General features: G+C 37.7%; 1 protein-coding gene across 1 annotated transcript in view; it reads right to left on the bottom strand.

The window, feature by feature from the left end:
• Nucleotides 1-722: 722 nt before the first annotated feature.
• NDC80 (NDC80 kinetochore complex component) overlaps nucleotides 723-16,266 on the bottom strand; it is a 32,018-nt gene continuing 16,474 nt past the window's right edge. Inside the window, exons 11-16 of the mRNA XM_052660582.1 lie at nucleotides 14,249-14,401; nucleotides 11,973-12,062; nucleotides 4,404-4,496; nucleotides 3,763-3,893; nucleotides 2,874-2,976; nucleotides 723-860 (exon numbers count right to left, since the gene is read on the bottom strand). Of these exons, the coding sequence (XP_052516542.1) occupies nucleotides 723-860; nucleotides 2,874-2,976; nucleotides 3,763-3,893; nucleotides 4,404-4,496; nucleotides 11,973-12,062; nucleotides 14,249-14,401 (708 nt within the window). The remainder of the gene's footprint in view (nucleotides 861-2,873; nucleotides 2,977-3,762; nucleotides 3,894-4,403; nucleotides 4,497-11,972; nucleotides 12,063-14,248; nucleotides 14,402-16,266) is intronic.

Raw genomic sequence — 16,266 nt, 5'->3', positions numbered from 1 at the left:
TTAGGAAAGGTTTTCAGTCGGTCGGTCAGTGCCAACCTGTGTAGTTTACCCCAGGGGCTGGCAAACTTTCTGCAAAGGGGTGGATAGTACACATTTTTGGCTTTTCAGGCCATCTGCTCTGTCACACACAATAAATTCTGCTCTTTTTTCTTTTTGGCTACACTGTGTGGCATATAGGAGCCTAGTTCCCCAACCAGGGATTGAACCTGTGCCCCCTGCATTGGAAGCACAGAGTCCCAACTACTGGAGCACCAGGGAAATTCCTAAACTTTTGTAGGGGGAAAGCAGTCATCATCAATGAATGGGTGTGATTAGATTTGGTCCAATTAGTTTGCTGACTCCTGGTTTAATTATACTTTGAAATTCTTATACTCAAAAATACTTATTTTTCTAATCATGTCAAGTTCGGCAGAGAAATCGGGGGAAAAACACTGCATTGAGGCAATTTATTAACTCCAGGTACATAATACAACTGGTCTTTCATATCTAAATGTAACAATCCAACAAGTTACCATAATTTCAGGTTCTACGCAGATTTAGAAAAGATACAAATGACTACATTTAGAAAAGATATAAAAATATTTCACGGGCTTGGGAAGATGTGGTCATAAGACTTCATTGTAAGGAGCGATATAGGATATGCTAAAGATTTTTCAGACCTACAAAGGACACTTCAAAATTTACACTGTTAATAAAGTTCTTGCTTCATCAACCCTTTATCTTCATTCATCAGGAGTCTGCATTAGAGCAGCTTTCTTCTTGTACTTGTCTCCAATCTCTCTGATGTTTTCCAAGAGATCTTCAGATGCGTATTCTTTACACTCTCTATCATTTTTAGCAATCTGCTCGTCAAGGTGTTTCTAATGGAAACAATTAGCAATTGTTAATGTAAAAACATCAATTTCTTTTAAAGTGTTTAATTGTGAAATCTATAAATAAGAGCACAACACTTGTAATAAGAATAAACAGAATACTCTTGCATCTACCTGGTCAGTCCCTCCTGTGCTTCTTTTGTATAGCTATAGCTTATTCATGTACTGCTATATAATATTCTATTGAATGAATATACCAACATTTATGTATCCTTTTACTGTTAATGAATTTTTGTTTGTTCCCAGGTGTGATAGGGTGAAGAGACTCCTAAAAGCTTTCCATGCCCTAATCACCAGAACCTATGAATGCTATGTAACATGGTCAAAGGAACTTTGAAGATGTGAACAAGTTAAGGATTTTGAGAAAAGGAGATTATTCTGCACGATCCTGGTGGGGCCAGCGTAATTGTAAGGGTCTTTGTGAGAAGGAATCAGCTGTGTGGGAGTCAAAGAAGGAAGACATAAGGACAAAGAGAGGTTAGAGAGGACAGATGATGCTGGGTTACTGGCTTTGAAGATGGAGGAAGAGACCACAACTCAAGGACTACTTGTGACTTCTAAAAGGAGTGCAGCCCCAAGGGATCATTTTAGACTTCTGACCTCCAGAAATGTAACCACTCAAATCATTTTCTGGTCTGTGTTCCAGATGAACAATAACTCTAGAACAAGGAACCATGAAAGGTTATGGAGACACTGAGTGGTGGAACTAGGAAGACGTGGGTAGAACCCAGGTTTTCTTACGCAGTATTGCAGGGTGCTTTTCTTAGTTTTTACCACTAAGCAGAAAAGAGCACTGGCCAGCAAGTGAGCAGAAGTTCAATGTCATTCAGAAAAGAACAAGACCACATGCTCTGTTGTCTAACAAATGAAAACCTTTTAATGTGATATTATGAGCTCCCCCCCAACTTTATCTCCTAGTGCATTTCTAAGGACCTTTAGATTTAGCAATTTATTTTAGTTTGTGGGCTCTGCACAGCAAGTTACAGGCACAGTTTTATTGTTAAACCTTCAAGCTACTTGAAAGGTGGAGATAAGGTAAATTTCATGTTTCCAAAATACTTTATTCTGTGTTTACATACATGAAATTAACAGGAAGGAATGTTAAAAAGAAACATCAGGCTCAAAATGGAATCACTTTAGCTAAGCCTACATCACTAAGTGGGACTTAATACTCAGTCTAACTGCAGTTTCAACCTTCCCTAGCAATGTCATCGTAACTGGTCCTGGAATTTCCTGGTTAGCACCAGTGAGGTCATCTGCCTAATAGAACCTCTGTCCCACAAAGGGAGGTGACTTTGCCACCTTGCCTGAATAACCCTGTTTAAATTTATGACTTCTTTGTCCCACCCCCTCTGACTTTTAAAACCTTGTCTTTTCTGGAGCACCTTTCTATCTGCCACATGGGATGCTGCCCAAAACATGAATCACTGAATAAAGCCAATTTGATCTTCAGATTGACTCAGTTGACTCTTGCTTTGTAACAGGAAAAATATTTGTCATTAAAACATGCCTTCATCTTAATTAAATCTTGTATGTACTAATATGTTTTTGGTGTGTAGAATATGGCCTGCCACATCATTATATACTGTTGGATGTAATAAAATATTATTGTATATTGCTTATGCAAATAAGGCAGATTACTTATTTTTTATTAAGGGCTATGCTATTTTTTGTATTTATAACTCAATGAAAACAAACATGCCTTAAGGAACAAGAAGAGTATCTTAATCAAGTGACAAAGTTACACAACCTTCACCACAATCTTTGTGCCCATCTGCCCTTATTCCCACCCTAGCTCCTGGCAACATAAATCTACTTTCAGCCTCTGTAGATTACTACAAAATACACACTGCTATGCAGGACTCTTCGGATAAATTTTTACTAGATCATATTTTCCAGAGAAATAAAAATTATCTTTTAATTTCTATAGAAGCAAAACAGAAATACATCAGAGTTTGAAAAAGCTTTCTTAGATTGTAGGAAAGACCTTCACACACTTACCTCCACAGACCCGACATGTATAGCAACCATCTCTAAAAGACGCTGCAAGTTATTTCCCACTTTCCGTCTCTCTTCAGTTGTGGTCTGCACGACTAGTTGGTATCTGTAGGACAGAGACTCTTGTGTGAACTGTCTAGGAGAAAACCTAATGTGTCAGCTCTTGCTAGCTCACTTCTTTTCATATTTCAATAAAACCAGGCTGTGGTTGTCTATGTTCTGCTTGCTCTGTGTCTAATTCACAGAGGTCCAGTTTGCAATCAAACAGAAATAAAAACATTTCCAAAGATCCCATGCAAACAACAGCACCGAACAGCACCAAACCTTCATGCTTTAACAGATAAAACTTGGGAGCGTACTGTTTACCTGAGTCTCCAAAAGGATTATAAATGTAAATGCTTTCAGGGACAACACTAAATACAGATGAAGGAGGGAATTGGGAGTCCTACTTTTAGGCATTCAGAGTCAAACTATAAACAAAAACTATATGCCCCCAACACCTTCACCTGACTTTTCTATCCTACCTAGGCTACAAGTAAGGAAACAGAGAGAGGGATTTTAAGGATTGTCGTTCCAGACTGAAAGATTTTTTTTTTTTTTAGTTTTTTGAGTGTATTTGAATATAAATTAACATAGAGCCTATGGATTATAACTATTTAGTTCTCTTCTGACTGGAAGGGTAAAAGGGGACAACAGCTGTCACGGGAGAAGAATGTACCATCCAGGGGAAGTATCTGAAGCTGCTCTGCTTCATTCGCTTCTACTCACCCTCCTCCTCCCCAGACCAGCTCTATAATGTAAAGCCAAGCAAATAAACCAGGTCTAGTTTTATAAAAATGTTAAATAACTAAACAGAAAATACACATCACAGATCTCGGCGAGATGAACTTACTCCCGCTGAATAGCGTCTAACTCATTCATAGCCTCACTGAGGCCCTCGTTAACTGCGCTCTCCAGCAGGTGCTTGTGTTTCTCCAAGGACTCCAGCTCATCGGCACATTTTTTGTCCTCTTCCTCAGCTTCCTATCAGGATAAACTCACAGTTATGTTTTTTCAATATTCACATTCTATATACTCCAGGGGGATGAAAAACAAGCATTTATGTCAAGCATTCAAAAAATCAGGCTGCATCATCATTTGTATTCACAGGACTGTTTACTGCTTTACACGTGGTAAGACTTTAAAGGGTCTTTTGGAAATTTTATACTATAAACGTAAATGTGACCTTTCGAACAGGCCTATACTGCATTCATTTAGCAGTAATTTCAAGCCTGTATATAGCAAATATACCAAATCACAAATGTAAATATAAAGTAGTAGTAGAATATTAAACATGGTCTATGGTAAATTAGCGGAATTCCAGAAAAAAGTTCTTTAGAAAAAAAAATAACTCCTTACAATAAACTTTGAAAAAGAAGACTACTGTAGACAAGATATAGGATATAGCTCAAAGATTTAAGCTTGATGTCAGAACAGGTGCCTAGTCTATCAACATGGCTTTGGAGAACCTAAACAAATGGGCAAAACTCTTACCTTCACTTTTTGTTGGTAAAGATCATCCAGCTTTTGAACTTCTTCTTTCAGAGTTCGTACACTTCTTCTGCTTTCTGTGATCATCGTACTTAACTTGAGGAATAAAACTTTGGTTGAGAAATCATAACTATACATCACAAAATTTTTAATAAGTTATAAAACTTTTGTATTATCAATCAACAACCATTTTGTTTCTTCTAGTTCTTGTGGACTTTTACCTTTCATCTCATACAAATTTAGTATTTTTCCAAGAAAAGTTAATTTCAAGAAGGCATTTTAAAATATATATATAATATTTAAATGCAGAATGGTACAGCAGGGCATTAGTTAGGAGTAAAAATATTCGGCTTCTCAGTAAAATAAAGATACCAATATCTGTTTTTCTGTAGCTGTGAGAGTCCTTAAACATAAATTGTTTTGCTCTCTAGGTTTTTTTTCTTTCATTTACTGGATATGCTTTTTTTTTTTTTTAATTGGAACAGAATTTGCTTTACAATGTTGTTAGTGTCTGCTGTACAACATGAATCAGCTGTATGTATACACGTATCATTTCCCTCCCACGCCATCCCACCCCTTTAGGCCATCACAGAGCACCAGGCTGAGTTCCCTGTGCTATACAGCAGCTTCCTACTATCTATCTTACACACGGTAGTGTATTTCTGTCAATGATACTCTCAGTTCGTCCCACCCACTCCTTCCCCTGCCGTTTTGAAGTCTTAACTTTATTTAGATTTTGATCTACTTTAGTTATGTGGCTTTCATTTGTGTGTTCACTTTCTGGCATGTTAAAGAGAACTACTCACACTGATTTTATTTGATAATATTTGCTAACTGGTTATAGTCAATGCATTCTTCCAAAGAGTAATCAAGTTAACATTTAATCTTGTTCAAGTTTGAGCTTTAAGATCTGCTGAAACCAAAACGGGGAAGAAAAAAGGTGTTTCTAAAAAAAAAAAAAAGTGTTTCTTTCATTTCCTGTTGACAAGTGCTGATATTGGTAATTAACACAGAATGTTTTTCAGCTAGATCAAGAGGACAGTATTTGCAACAGGAAACAAAGTAGTTGATGTCTTTCTTTAAAAGGATTATTCTACACATACATAAATTTAAAACAAAACATGATTTGGGAAAAATTTAGTGAAGCTATTGTTATTTGGTAAAAGGTAGGATAGTAAAATGACTAAACTTATTTAAGAAACTTGCAGTACAGTACTTTTTTTTTTCTTGCACACAGTACTTCTCAGTCATCCAAAGTCCCTTAAAAGGGACATTCCTTTCCTATTCATGAGAGAGTGAAAAGTAGGCTGGAAAGAATGCAGTTTACTCAGATCATTCAACTAGCATATGTCCAGAACTCAAAATGAACTCCAAGGACTTTTTCTACATCACTTGCCTTTCACATTTGAAAGACAAGTTACTGAAGCTATAAACTTTGCTTCCAATCTAAAGATGCTACTTCTGAAGCATACAAACTGCTTCCTTAAATTCACTTGCAGTAAGACCAAAATTGAAACTCTAATAATCAAAACTTCTCCTAGGCCCTCATGGTTGGTCAAATGTGTTTACTTTTAACTGAGTAGCGCTTCTTGCCATGTCAGTTTTACCAATTAATTAGACATTTCCTCTCTTCGCTTTTGATTATGAGTACACATTCCACTGCAGTAAACAGGAGAGGAATTAAAAATAAGTCGCCAATAATTCTGCAACTCCTAAGAACTATTAATATTTGACTTCCTCCCTCCCTCCCTTCTTTCTTAGCTCTCAAGTCACTTATAAACAAAGACATCATCAATCAGATGATTTTTTTCCTTCTATAATTGATAGAAGCCACTAGACTGGAATTCCATCACTTCTTGCGTCCAACCAACCAACCAACACGAGACCTTTCCTTGTTCCTTCCAGTTAGTTTAAGGATGTAGGACACACATTTTCTTCATGAACAGAAGTTACCTCTTCAGCTCTTCTCTGGATCCCATGCCTTTGTATTTCTTCATACCACATTCAAATCCATCAAGGTCTTTTGTTCCTGCTTTTTTAAACTTCACCCTTTTCCCGTTGAACTTTCCCCATCATCTTCAAAACCAAACAACCCTCTCCCATAAAAACAAAACAAAACAAAAACCCACACACCAAAACCAAAAACCTTTCCCACACACCATTTTTCAGCCACAGTGTCACCACCTTTCCTTGGATTCAAACATCTGCAATAGATTTGTAGCAGCCCATGAAGAATAACCTATTCGGATTATAGTATCTTCCTTTTCACCATTTACACTCCACAGTAACATGCTTTCTAGCTCCTCTGGTTCATGTTGCTTTTGCAAATGTCAGGAGGAACATCTTTATGATTAAAGCCAATGTGCTTTTCAGACTTAATCTGAGTAAGATCTGTGGTTACTAACCACTCTCTATTGAAACTTTCTTCCTTGGTCTCTAAGATCATGGAAACTCCTGATTTCCTCTTTAAGTCTTGGTGGGGGTGGGGTGGTGGGGGGATCCTTCTAATTCAATAGATTTCTCTTTCTCTGCTTGTACTTTGGATGTTCTCCTAGTAGTCTCTCTTTGGCTTTATTCTCATTTGCTCCCTTGGGAGAGCTCTTGCTCATTCTCATACCTGGGGGATCTCCTGGCTGTTAATTACATGCAAGCTAAAAATATCTACCTGTATCTATATCATTTCCAAACTCCAACTGCCTACTGGACATTCTCTACTTTGATGTCCCAGAGACCTGCAACAGCATATCCCAGCCTGAAATTCTGTTCTACAACCTTCTTCATATTTTTCATCAAGGTTATAGAATATCATCACTGACAAAGAATCTCTTTTTGACCAAACTACTCAGGATCTTCTGAACTCTTCTCAATCAGGTTGACCCTTGGGGTTTCATGTTTGTCATTGTGTTATCCAATTTTAAGCAAGAATCCTGCCCAAGTCACCTAAACCAGAATCTCCCATCCTGAATCTCTGATCAGATTCCTCATCCCCTGCCGTGCTCCAGGTGATGACTCGTCACCTTGGCCGGCCTTCGGAAAGAAACCTATTAGGATGGTGCTTAGACAGAATACCCCAACTCTGATATTTCCAGCTGCTGATCTCCACCCTGCCCCTTGGCTATAAATTCCCACTTGTCTCTGTTGCATTTGGGATGAGCCCTGTCTTTCTCACCTACTACAAAACTCCACTGTAATAGCCCCTCTTGAATACAGTCTAACTTACTACTGCTAACAAGTATCATAAATAACTTTTCTTTAATATTGTATACCAAAGTTGGACTCCTGGACATTCTTAATCTCGCTCTCTTCCTTAACCTTCACATCCAAGTGGATGACTAAATAATGTTGCTTGAATTTTTTTTTGGCAGTGCTGCATAGCTTGCAGGATTTTTAGCTTCCTGACCAGAGATGGAACCTAGGCCCTCACCAGTGAGAGCTTAGAGTCCTAACCAATTCTGTTAACTTTTAAATCTCTGTTCGCCATCCTCACTGCAATAGCGTTGGTTTGCCTCCTAACCATTTATGGCTCAGGATACTGTTAGGTCTCTTAATTGTAGGTCTCCAGTCGCATGTACCTCCTGAAGTATTCTTCAGAATGTCAACACTGTAAGCTTACTAAGATACACAGGTTTTAAAAAACCTTCAGTGGTACCTGCTGCCTACAGAATAAAAATTCTACCAGTAAGAAAGAACAAGTGTCTCTTCAGAATTAGATTTTGGTTTTTCCAGGCTTCTTCCCTATCCTACTTACACTCAAGGTAATTCTTTAACACATCATGGTCTTTGGTGTCTGGGCCTTCAGAGGCAGGTATGTTTGTCTGTGTTTGTATCCTTTTGTGTATCCACTGGCCAACTCCTACTTGTTATTCACAACTCAGCTCATCTACCACCTCCTTCAGAAAGAACTTATGCTTATCTTAGGTAGGTGCACTGAGAATCCACAACATGCTGTATTTATACTCCAAAAATCTTATGAATTTGTTAAAATTGTTTTCACGCCCACCTTTCCAAACAAATAAGAATTTGCAAAGAAAGATATTATATCACCAACACCGATTATAGTACAGGCATATATAGCAGACTCTTAAAAAAATAACTTGCTAAATAAATTTTAATTGCTAATATTTCAACTTTATACTTATAGCCGTGTCATTGGTTTTTCTTCTTTTGTGGTATCTTTGTGGTATAAGGGTTAAACTAGTCTTATAAGCAAAATTTCTTAAAGATAGATTTTTGTATTACTTCATAATTTAAGTAAATTTCCTCCATATTTATAGTGTATCCATTTCTCATTTTTTCTTGAATGATTTTGGGAATTATTTTAAAGTACTTATCAGATTGATTAGTTTTGCTATTCTGTTTAACCTTTACTATTTCAAACTGCTATTTTATCTTATGCCATCTTAACTTGGTTAAACTACTTGTCAAATCAAAAAATAGTTTTAGTACCCTAATGTTCATTGCAGCACTGTTTACAATAGCCAAGACATGGAAGTAAACTAAATGTCCACAGACACAGGAATGGATTAAGAAAATGTATTGTATGTATATACACACACACACACACCATGGATATTACTCAGCCATTAAAGAGAATGAAATAATGCCATCTGCAGCAGCAAGGATGGACCTAGAGACTATCATACTGAGTGAAGTCAGACAGAAGGAGAAATACTGTATGACATCTCTTAATGTGGAATCTGAAAAGAAATGATACAAATGAACTTACAAAACAGAAACAGACTCACAAACTTAGAAATGAACTTAAGGTTGCTGAGGGGAAGGATGGAGGGAAGGGATAGTTAGGAAATTTGGGATGGGCATGTATACACTGTTATAACTTAAAACAGAAACAGACAAGGACCTACTGTATAGCACAGGGAACTCAATGCTATGTGGCAGACTGGATGGGAGGGGAGTTTTGGGGGAGAATGGATACATGTTTATGTATGGCTGAGTCCCTTTGCTATTCACCTGAAACTATCACATTGTTAACCGACTATAAAAGTTAAAAATAGTTTCAGTTTTTAGTCTCTGAAGCATAGGACATCACTGATCACTCCCTTTTTTTCTAGTTTTATTGAGATATAATTGACATATAATGTTGCATGGGTTTACATGGGTAGACCTATGGCTGTTTCACGTCAATGTTTGGTAGAAACCAAGGCAATACTATAAAGCAATTATCCTTCAATTTAAAAAAAAACATTGCATGGGTTTAAGATGTACAGCAAGATGATTTATGTATATACTATGAACTCTCTGGTCCATGAAATTCTCCAGGCAACAATACTGGAGTGGGTTCCCTTCTCCAGGGGATCTTTCTGACCCAGGGCTTGAACCTGAGTCTTCTGCATTGCAGGCAGATTCTTTGCTGTCTGAGCCACCACGGGAGCCCCTTCTCACATCCTTCTCATATACTGTGAACTCTTTACCACAGTAAGTTTAGTTAGGGTCACTCTTTCTTCTTTACTTGGCTTTTACAGTGTATCCTCCCTCTTCTGATTATTCTCCAACTATTCTGTCTACTTCCTTCCTTTGCCAGTCTTTTGCTACTTTCTTCTACATATTCTAAAAAATGTCACCCACATCCCTGGCTTCAGACCCAGTATCCCTTTTATGTTTTCAATCTATTGCTTCAGCTTCCTTTTGGTTGTCTCTCATGGAAAGCAAGCTCAACATCTCCTGCACTGCCCTGGCCACTCCTAGCCTCATTTTCTTTCTAATCTTATGTTGCCCACCCCAGAAAAATGGAAGTTACTGCTGCTCCTCCTTTCTCTCCTAGCATTCATTCAGTCACAAAATGTTTAGGTCCTGCCTCCTTAACATTTCTTCAACCTGTCCCCTTTCTTCATTTCCTCCCTTCATTTCCATAATTTCCTACTTGAGTACTACAGCTTAACCTCTTAATTTCAGTTGCCTTCCCTCTCAGCCACTTTATTCTATGACCAAAGGAGTCTTGCTGGAAAAAAAAAAAAAGCAAATCTGATTAGCATAATAGCATGTGTTAGTCTTCCCCAAATGGGACTTTATATTTCATATAAGCTTTGGTTATATTAATCTTTGGGACATTGACATGGTACCTAAACTATAGTAGGCATTTCATAATTGCCTCCCTACCTTGCCCAAATTTTCCTGCCTACAGCCTTTAAAAAGTTTCAAGTAGTCTGAAACAGATTTCAGTCAAGAGGCTCCTATTGCTTGAAATTCATACTTTTTTGAGTCTTCAGGTTTACTGCCCACTCCAGCCAGAGAGAAATTGTACTGAAGGGGGCTAACACTTCACCTCAAATAATCATTACCACTGGGGCACACCCCTTAAAGCAGTCCTAATTCTTATCTTTTCCCCACACTATGATAGTCACAAAACCCATACATTTGTAGAAACCCTAAATTATAATAACAATAGTATCATGAAACTCTTCACTTATCTAACAACTTTTTCTAGGTGTGGGAGGTGTGAAAAACTCTTTCTAATACAAAGTAAGTATTGATGAAAATTTGTTAACATAAAAAAAGTGTGCGTTACTTTCAAAGTTATTTGTGAAATGCATAGATTTTATTTTCAGATGAGAAAAAATTAACAAGCTTCTATTCTCAGAAAAGATAGGATTTCTTTTGTATCTTAAAATCTGTTAGCCAGAACACATAGTTCTCAAAGAGTTGAATTAGCTAGCGGGTTGCTTTAATTGTTTGGTGTTATATAAACAAATGGGCTTCCTTGGTGACTCAGACAGTAAAGAATCCGCCTGCAATGTGGGAGACCTGGGTTTGATCCCTGGGTTGGGAAGATCCCCTGGTGGAGGGCAAGGCAACTCACTCCAGTATTCTTGCCTGGAGAGTCCCCTCGGGCAGAGGAGCCTGGCGGGCTACAGTCCACAGTGTTTAAAAGAGGGACTAGGTACTAACCAAGTAAATAATACCTTTTGTTAGTATTTGAAGAGTTTTAAACTTCTCTTAATCTACTATAACAAATGGGATTCTCCAGGCAAGAGTACTGGAGTGGGTTGCCATTTCCTTCTCCAGGGGATAACAAAGTTTACCCCACCCTAAAGGTTATTGAATACAATAGTCTTCTTTCTCAGCTATATTGGTGATTGTATGTTTCAAGTATCTCAGAAGCAGGAATTTTCTGAAGCTACTTTCAGAAACAGAATTTTATAGGCATTTAAAGTTGAATCTCCCTGAATTCCATGGTCCTGAATGAAGAATCTGGTAAAGGGAAGTCTCTTATCTATCATAGCTAGTTAGCTTCTAACTGCAAATGATATATACTCGCTTCTAAGGTAATCATCTCAATTTCCTTTTACTATAAAAAGGAATATTACTAAATCACCTCAAGTTATAGGAGGTGATTTGCCATTAGAAAAAAAGGGAGATTTACTCAGTTTCCTATCACTTCATCATTAATGATATGTGAAGCTTAGAATGTTTAAGTTACTTAAAAAGTTACTTCAAGTGTTTCTAGGTCAAGGGTATACCTCTCATTTATCGTATTTTATTAAAAATCCATTCCTTAGCAATTGGAAACCACAAAACATTATGTTTGTTTATAACAACTGTTTCATTACTTACTTGTTCTAAAGTATCCTCTAAACCCATCTTTTTATTTAGAGCTTTATTAATTTCTTCTTCAGTTTGGTTCAAGAGTTCCTTGAGTGGCGCCTATAAAACACATAGGAAGGCCGGTTACATATAATTTCAAAAAGTTCTCTCATGAGGAATCTTTTGGAGATAAGAAGTGAAGCCACGGTGTTTTAAATCTAAGTTACTACACCATCAATAAGAAAATAAAACTAATTGTACTGGAATTTCCATAACTATAGACTGTAACTTGCTTTTGGTTTTGAATACCTGCAAAATTCTAGATTGCCTTCTCTGTTCTGGAAATTCACTGCTATTGCTTAAACATTCTTTAAGTACATGTAGTTTAATGTTATCTTTCTTGAAAACAAATTATATGTAGGTTTTATTTTTATGCTCTGTTCTCTAGACGCATCGTTTTCCCCTTAATCCTTTCCAATTCTTTAGCCTTATAATTTTATTTCTTCTTCATTTTTTTGCTCCTCATTCTAACTCTGTTGTAATAGCAGAAGACTTGAAACATGATGACTGTCCACCAACAAGGACTGGATGTAGAAGGCGCGCAAAGCAGGACTGAGGCTGCAGACGGAACGAGGAAGATCTGGACCCTGTCAGGGAGAGGGCAATTTCCCTGTCTACTTTTCCTGAGTTCCTGTGGCAGGACTTAACAGAAGAGTGAGAGAAAAGGGGCTCTGACCACTTTCCCTTCCACCGGCTTTTTCAGTCTGAGGTCTAGGAGGCTGACAAGGTAAGAAAGCTTAGCTTACGCCTGCCTTTGTCCGATGTCCCAGGATTTCTCAGTGGCCACGGTTTTCCAGCTGGTGATTGCTCAAGTTGGCTTGCCAAAACTGGGCGGCAGGAGGGAGGCGTTCTCTCGCCCACAACTCTTCTAAAAAGTACACAACTCCACGGCGTTTAGTACGTTCACAAGGTACTCTCACTCTGTAACAATCTCATTGCTCCAAAGGAAAACTCTACATGTTTTCAAAACCAAAGAACCTTTCTCCAAATACTACTTCTTGGTAGACAGTTGCGGCTGCATCTTCTTGATGCTATTTTTATTGTCCTATTTCTAGGGGGCAAAGAAAAGATTCTTCTTTTCTGAGCGTATGCATTCTTTTTGCATTGGGTAATCTTCTACAGTAATTTGATCCAGAAATTGTTTTCTTGCACTAACACATCAAACTACTCAAAATTCAGGTGAGTAAACTCTATCTGCCTACCTACCAAGCAGCTGTTTGAGAAACATTAGAGTAAAAGATTAAATGTTCATTGGATGCATTTTTTTCTATTGAAAATGAGCTTATATTAATCAAACTCTGTCTGCCCATAATCTGCAATATGGAAAGCAGGGAATGTGTCTTTACACGTGTTTTTTTTTTGGTGTGCTGTGCAGCTCAAGAGATTTTAGTTCCCCAACCTGAGATTTAACCTGGACCTGACAGTGAAAATGCTGAATCCTAACCACTGGACCACCAGGGAATTCCTCTTTCTGGGTATTTTATCTCAGCATCTAGCTGGTATGGAATATAGTTGATACTCAATTAATAATTCATGGAATGAATGAATGATTCTTAAGAGAAAAAGACACACGGTTTTAGACTTTGACATTCTTATATTAAAAACTATTTTGAAAATTAACGTTTTGAGGGGGCACTTAAAATTTTTCTTCCTCAAATTACATCTTTGGCCATATTTGAAAATTATGTACAGTACTCTGATTATTGGCCGCTGGTGGTACTTAATGCTCTGTTATACTTCATGCCTTCCTTTGTGTCCTTGTGCCTGAAACATTTCCACAGATCACCCCATAAATATCTCATCTTTGAAGATTTCATTCCAGGTTCACCATTGCTGTAGAGACTTCTCTCAACTGAGAAGAACTGATCTTGTTAGTATATCTTGTAAAGACTTCTAATAAAGCATGTATAAAGTATTTTGTCTTTCTCCCTTGAGATGAGTAGTAGCAACTTGAGAGCAAGCATCAGGTCTCACTTTTGTCTTAATAATCCTTGCATCTACTTTAATATATAATCAAATCTTTTAGAGGAAGAGAGGGAAGATGAGGCTTTATAATTCGAAGAGTAAGGTACAACAGAGAGCAGAGGTCTACTGCCAGGAAGAAAGAGGGCAAGTTTCAGTGTTTTATTTCTACATTTAGTCCTGAGTTATGGACCTGCTGAAGTTTAAACTGTTGGTTATAAATATTATGAGCAGACATCAATCATATCACTTAAAAACCTTCTGAAGTACTCACGATTACGTACATAAACTTGAGCTCTGTATTTGACAAGGCAGTTTGCACCAGCGTCAGGATTAAACTTAATTTCAAAGTCATAACCTTTGGAATTTTCAGCACTCTTAGGGATAAGTTTTAATTTTCTAGCCAATTTATGATACTCTGCTAATTGTGTTTCAATCTGTAAGAAGAGAACACAAAAAGAAATACTGAAACAGTTCCATTCCATATGGTTTTCAGTTGGCATTTTTTTTTGCGGCTTTACTCAAGATTATGTGTTTTTCATTAGTTTTAAAGTTGGCATTTTTAGTAGTAACAGTAGCAGTTTTAAAATATAAAGAATGAAAGATTTTATTCACACTAAATCTTAAGATAGTTTTAACACCATAATTAATTAGTAAGCAATATGGTTAGACAGCATCACTAACTCAATGGACATGAGTTTGAGCAAACTCTGGGAGATAGTGAATGACAATGAAGCCTGGTCTGCTGCAGCCCATGGGGTCACATAGAGTCGGATATGACTTAGTGACTGAATAACAACAACAAAATACTACTGTTCCTCCATCTATCTGATAAGGAGTTTGGAATAAAAGTCCCATGTTGAGGTATTACCTAAAATTCACTTTTTAAAGTACCAGACAGAAAAATTATGACACAGGAACAAACCTTATTAGCTTTGTCAATGTACAAAATAAAACATTCATTTAAAATGAGAGAACTGTAGTCACTCAAGTCTCTGAATGTTATTTCAACTGTTTTGATAAAAATATTTTACTAACACATTCCACATTTCCTGGTTTTTTCCACTCCGTTCAGGGTTCTGTTCAAATTACATCATCAGCAGGCTTTCCCTCTAACATGACACCCCTAATTTCTCTACCCTCTTACTTTACCCTTCAGAGCACGTGTTACCGCCTGAGAGAGATTATTCATGTGTTCGTCTCCATCACCTGAAAGCAGGCTCCATGAGAACAGTTGCACCCCTTGCGACTAGAACAGTACGTGGCACAGAGTACTCAGTATCTGATGAAATAAACGAACCTGCAGAGTCTAGGCAATTTGTTTTCATATAGTTACCATCTATAAAATGAGTACTTTGAAAGAAGGCAAGGGCAAAAGTACCTATCAGAACGTGCTTAAATAATCTTCAATTTCCAAAAACTTAAAAGCAACACTTCTATGCAAAATTTAAGATTTCATATTAATAAATCAGGAAATCATTTCAATTACTATAGTTTGTAATACAGTAGCTCTCCAGGGATGACTAAGGTATGGAGTTCTCTCTGGCCTTATACTAAATAATCCTAGGAATTACTGTTTTTCACTAGGATTTTGCTGCTGTAATAAAGCAGTTTTCACAAGGCCATGCGCTCCATCCTGCCAGACTGTGGGGACAGCAGGAGGAGACACATTTCTCCTTCCCCCAACCAGCTCAGACAGAGAACATGCATCACATTTCTCCTCAAGAGTCTGGAGTTAGCCTCAATGCCCATCTCAGCAAAGAGCTCCAGAAGGGGACTCCCAGTCAGAGGTGGCGGGTGGGATACAAATCAGTTTGGAAAGAAAACTAAGGGGTGGACTCTTTATGCTGGACTTCAGTATTTTGCCTCCATTCTTTAATCTCTCCTACTCAGTACCCTAAGGTTTTCTTCTCACTGACCATGGCCCAACTGGCCCCTCATTAGGCCACTGTTTACCCACTTCCTGGGTAATTTTCTTCTTTCAGCCTGATCCTCCAAATCAAAAACAGCACTCATACAGCTAGTTTGAGCTAGTTAAACAGAGTTCACCTAGTCTAGAGATTCACAACTTCCTCTCTCCCACACAGTGCTTGAGAGGCAAAATGTGCTAATAACTGTTGAAGTGACATTTCAGGTTCACCGACCTGGTCTAATCACACTTCGGTTTGTAAATAAGGGAACTGAGGCTCTGAGAAGTCAGATGTTGTGCTGAGGTCACATAAACATGTGCTGGTAAACCCAGGGCTACAATAAAGGTTTACCAAATTCTAGGTTCAAAGACCTTTTCGATTACCATCACTGG

This window comes from Budorcas taxicolor, chromosome 22 (assembly GCF_023091745.1).
Source record: "Budorcas taxicolor isolate Tak-1 chromosome 22, Takin1.1, whole genome shotgun sequence".
Classification (NCBI taxonomy): domain Eukaryota; kingdom Metazoa; phylum Chordata; class Mammalia; order Artiodactyla; family Bovidae; genus Budorcas; species Budorcas taxicolor.
Note: the sequence above shows the minus strand (reverse complement) of the source record. Positions and strands in the feature narration are given on the sequence as shown.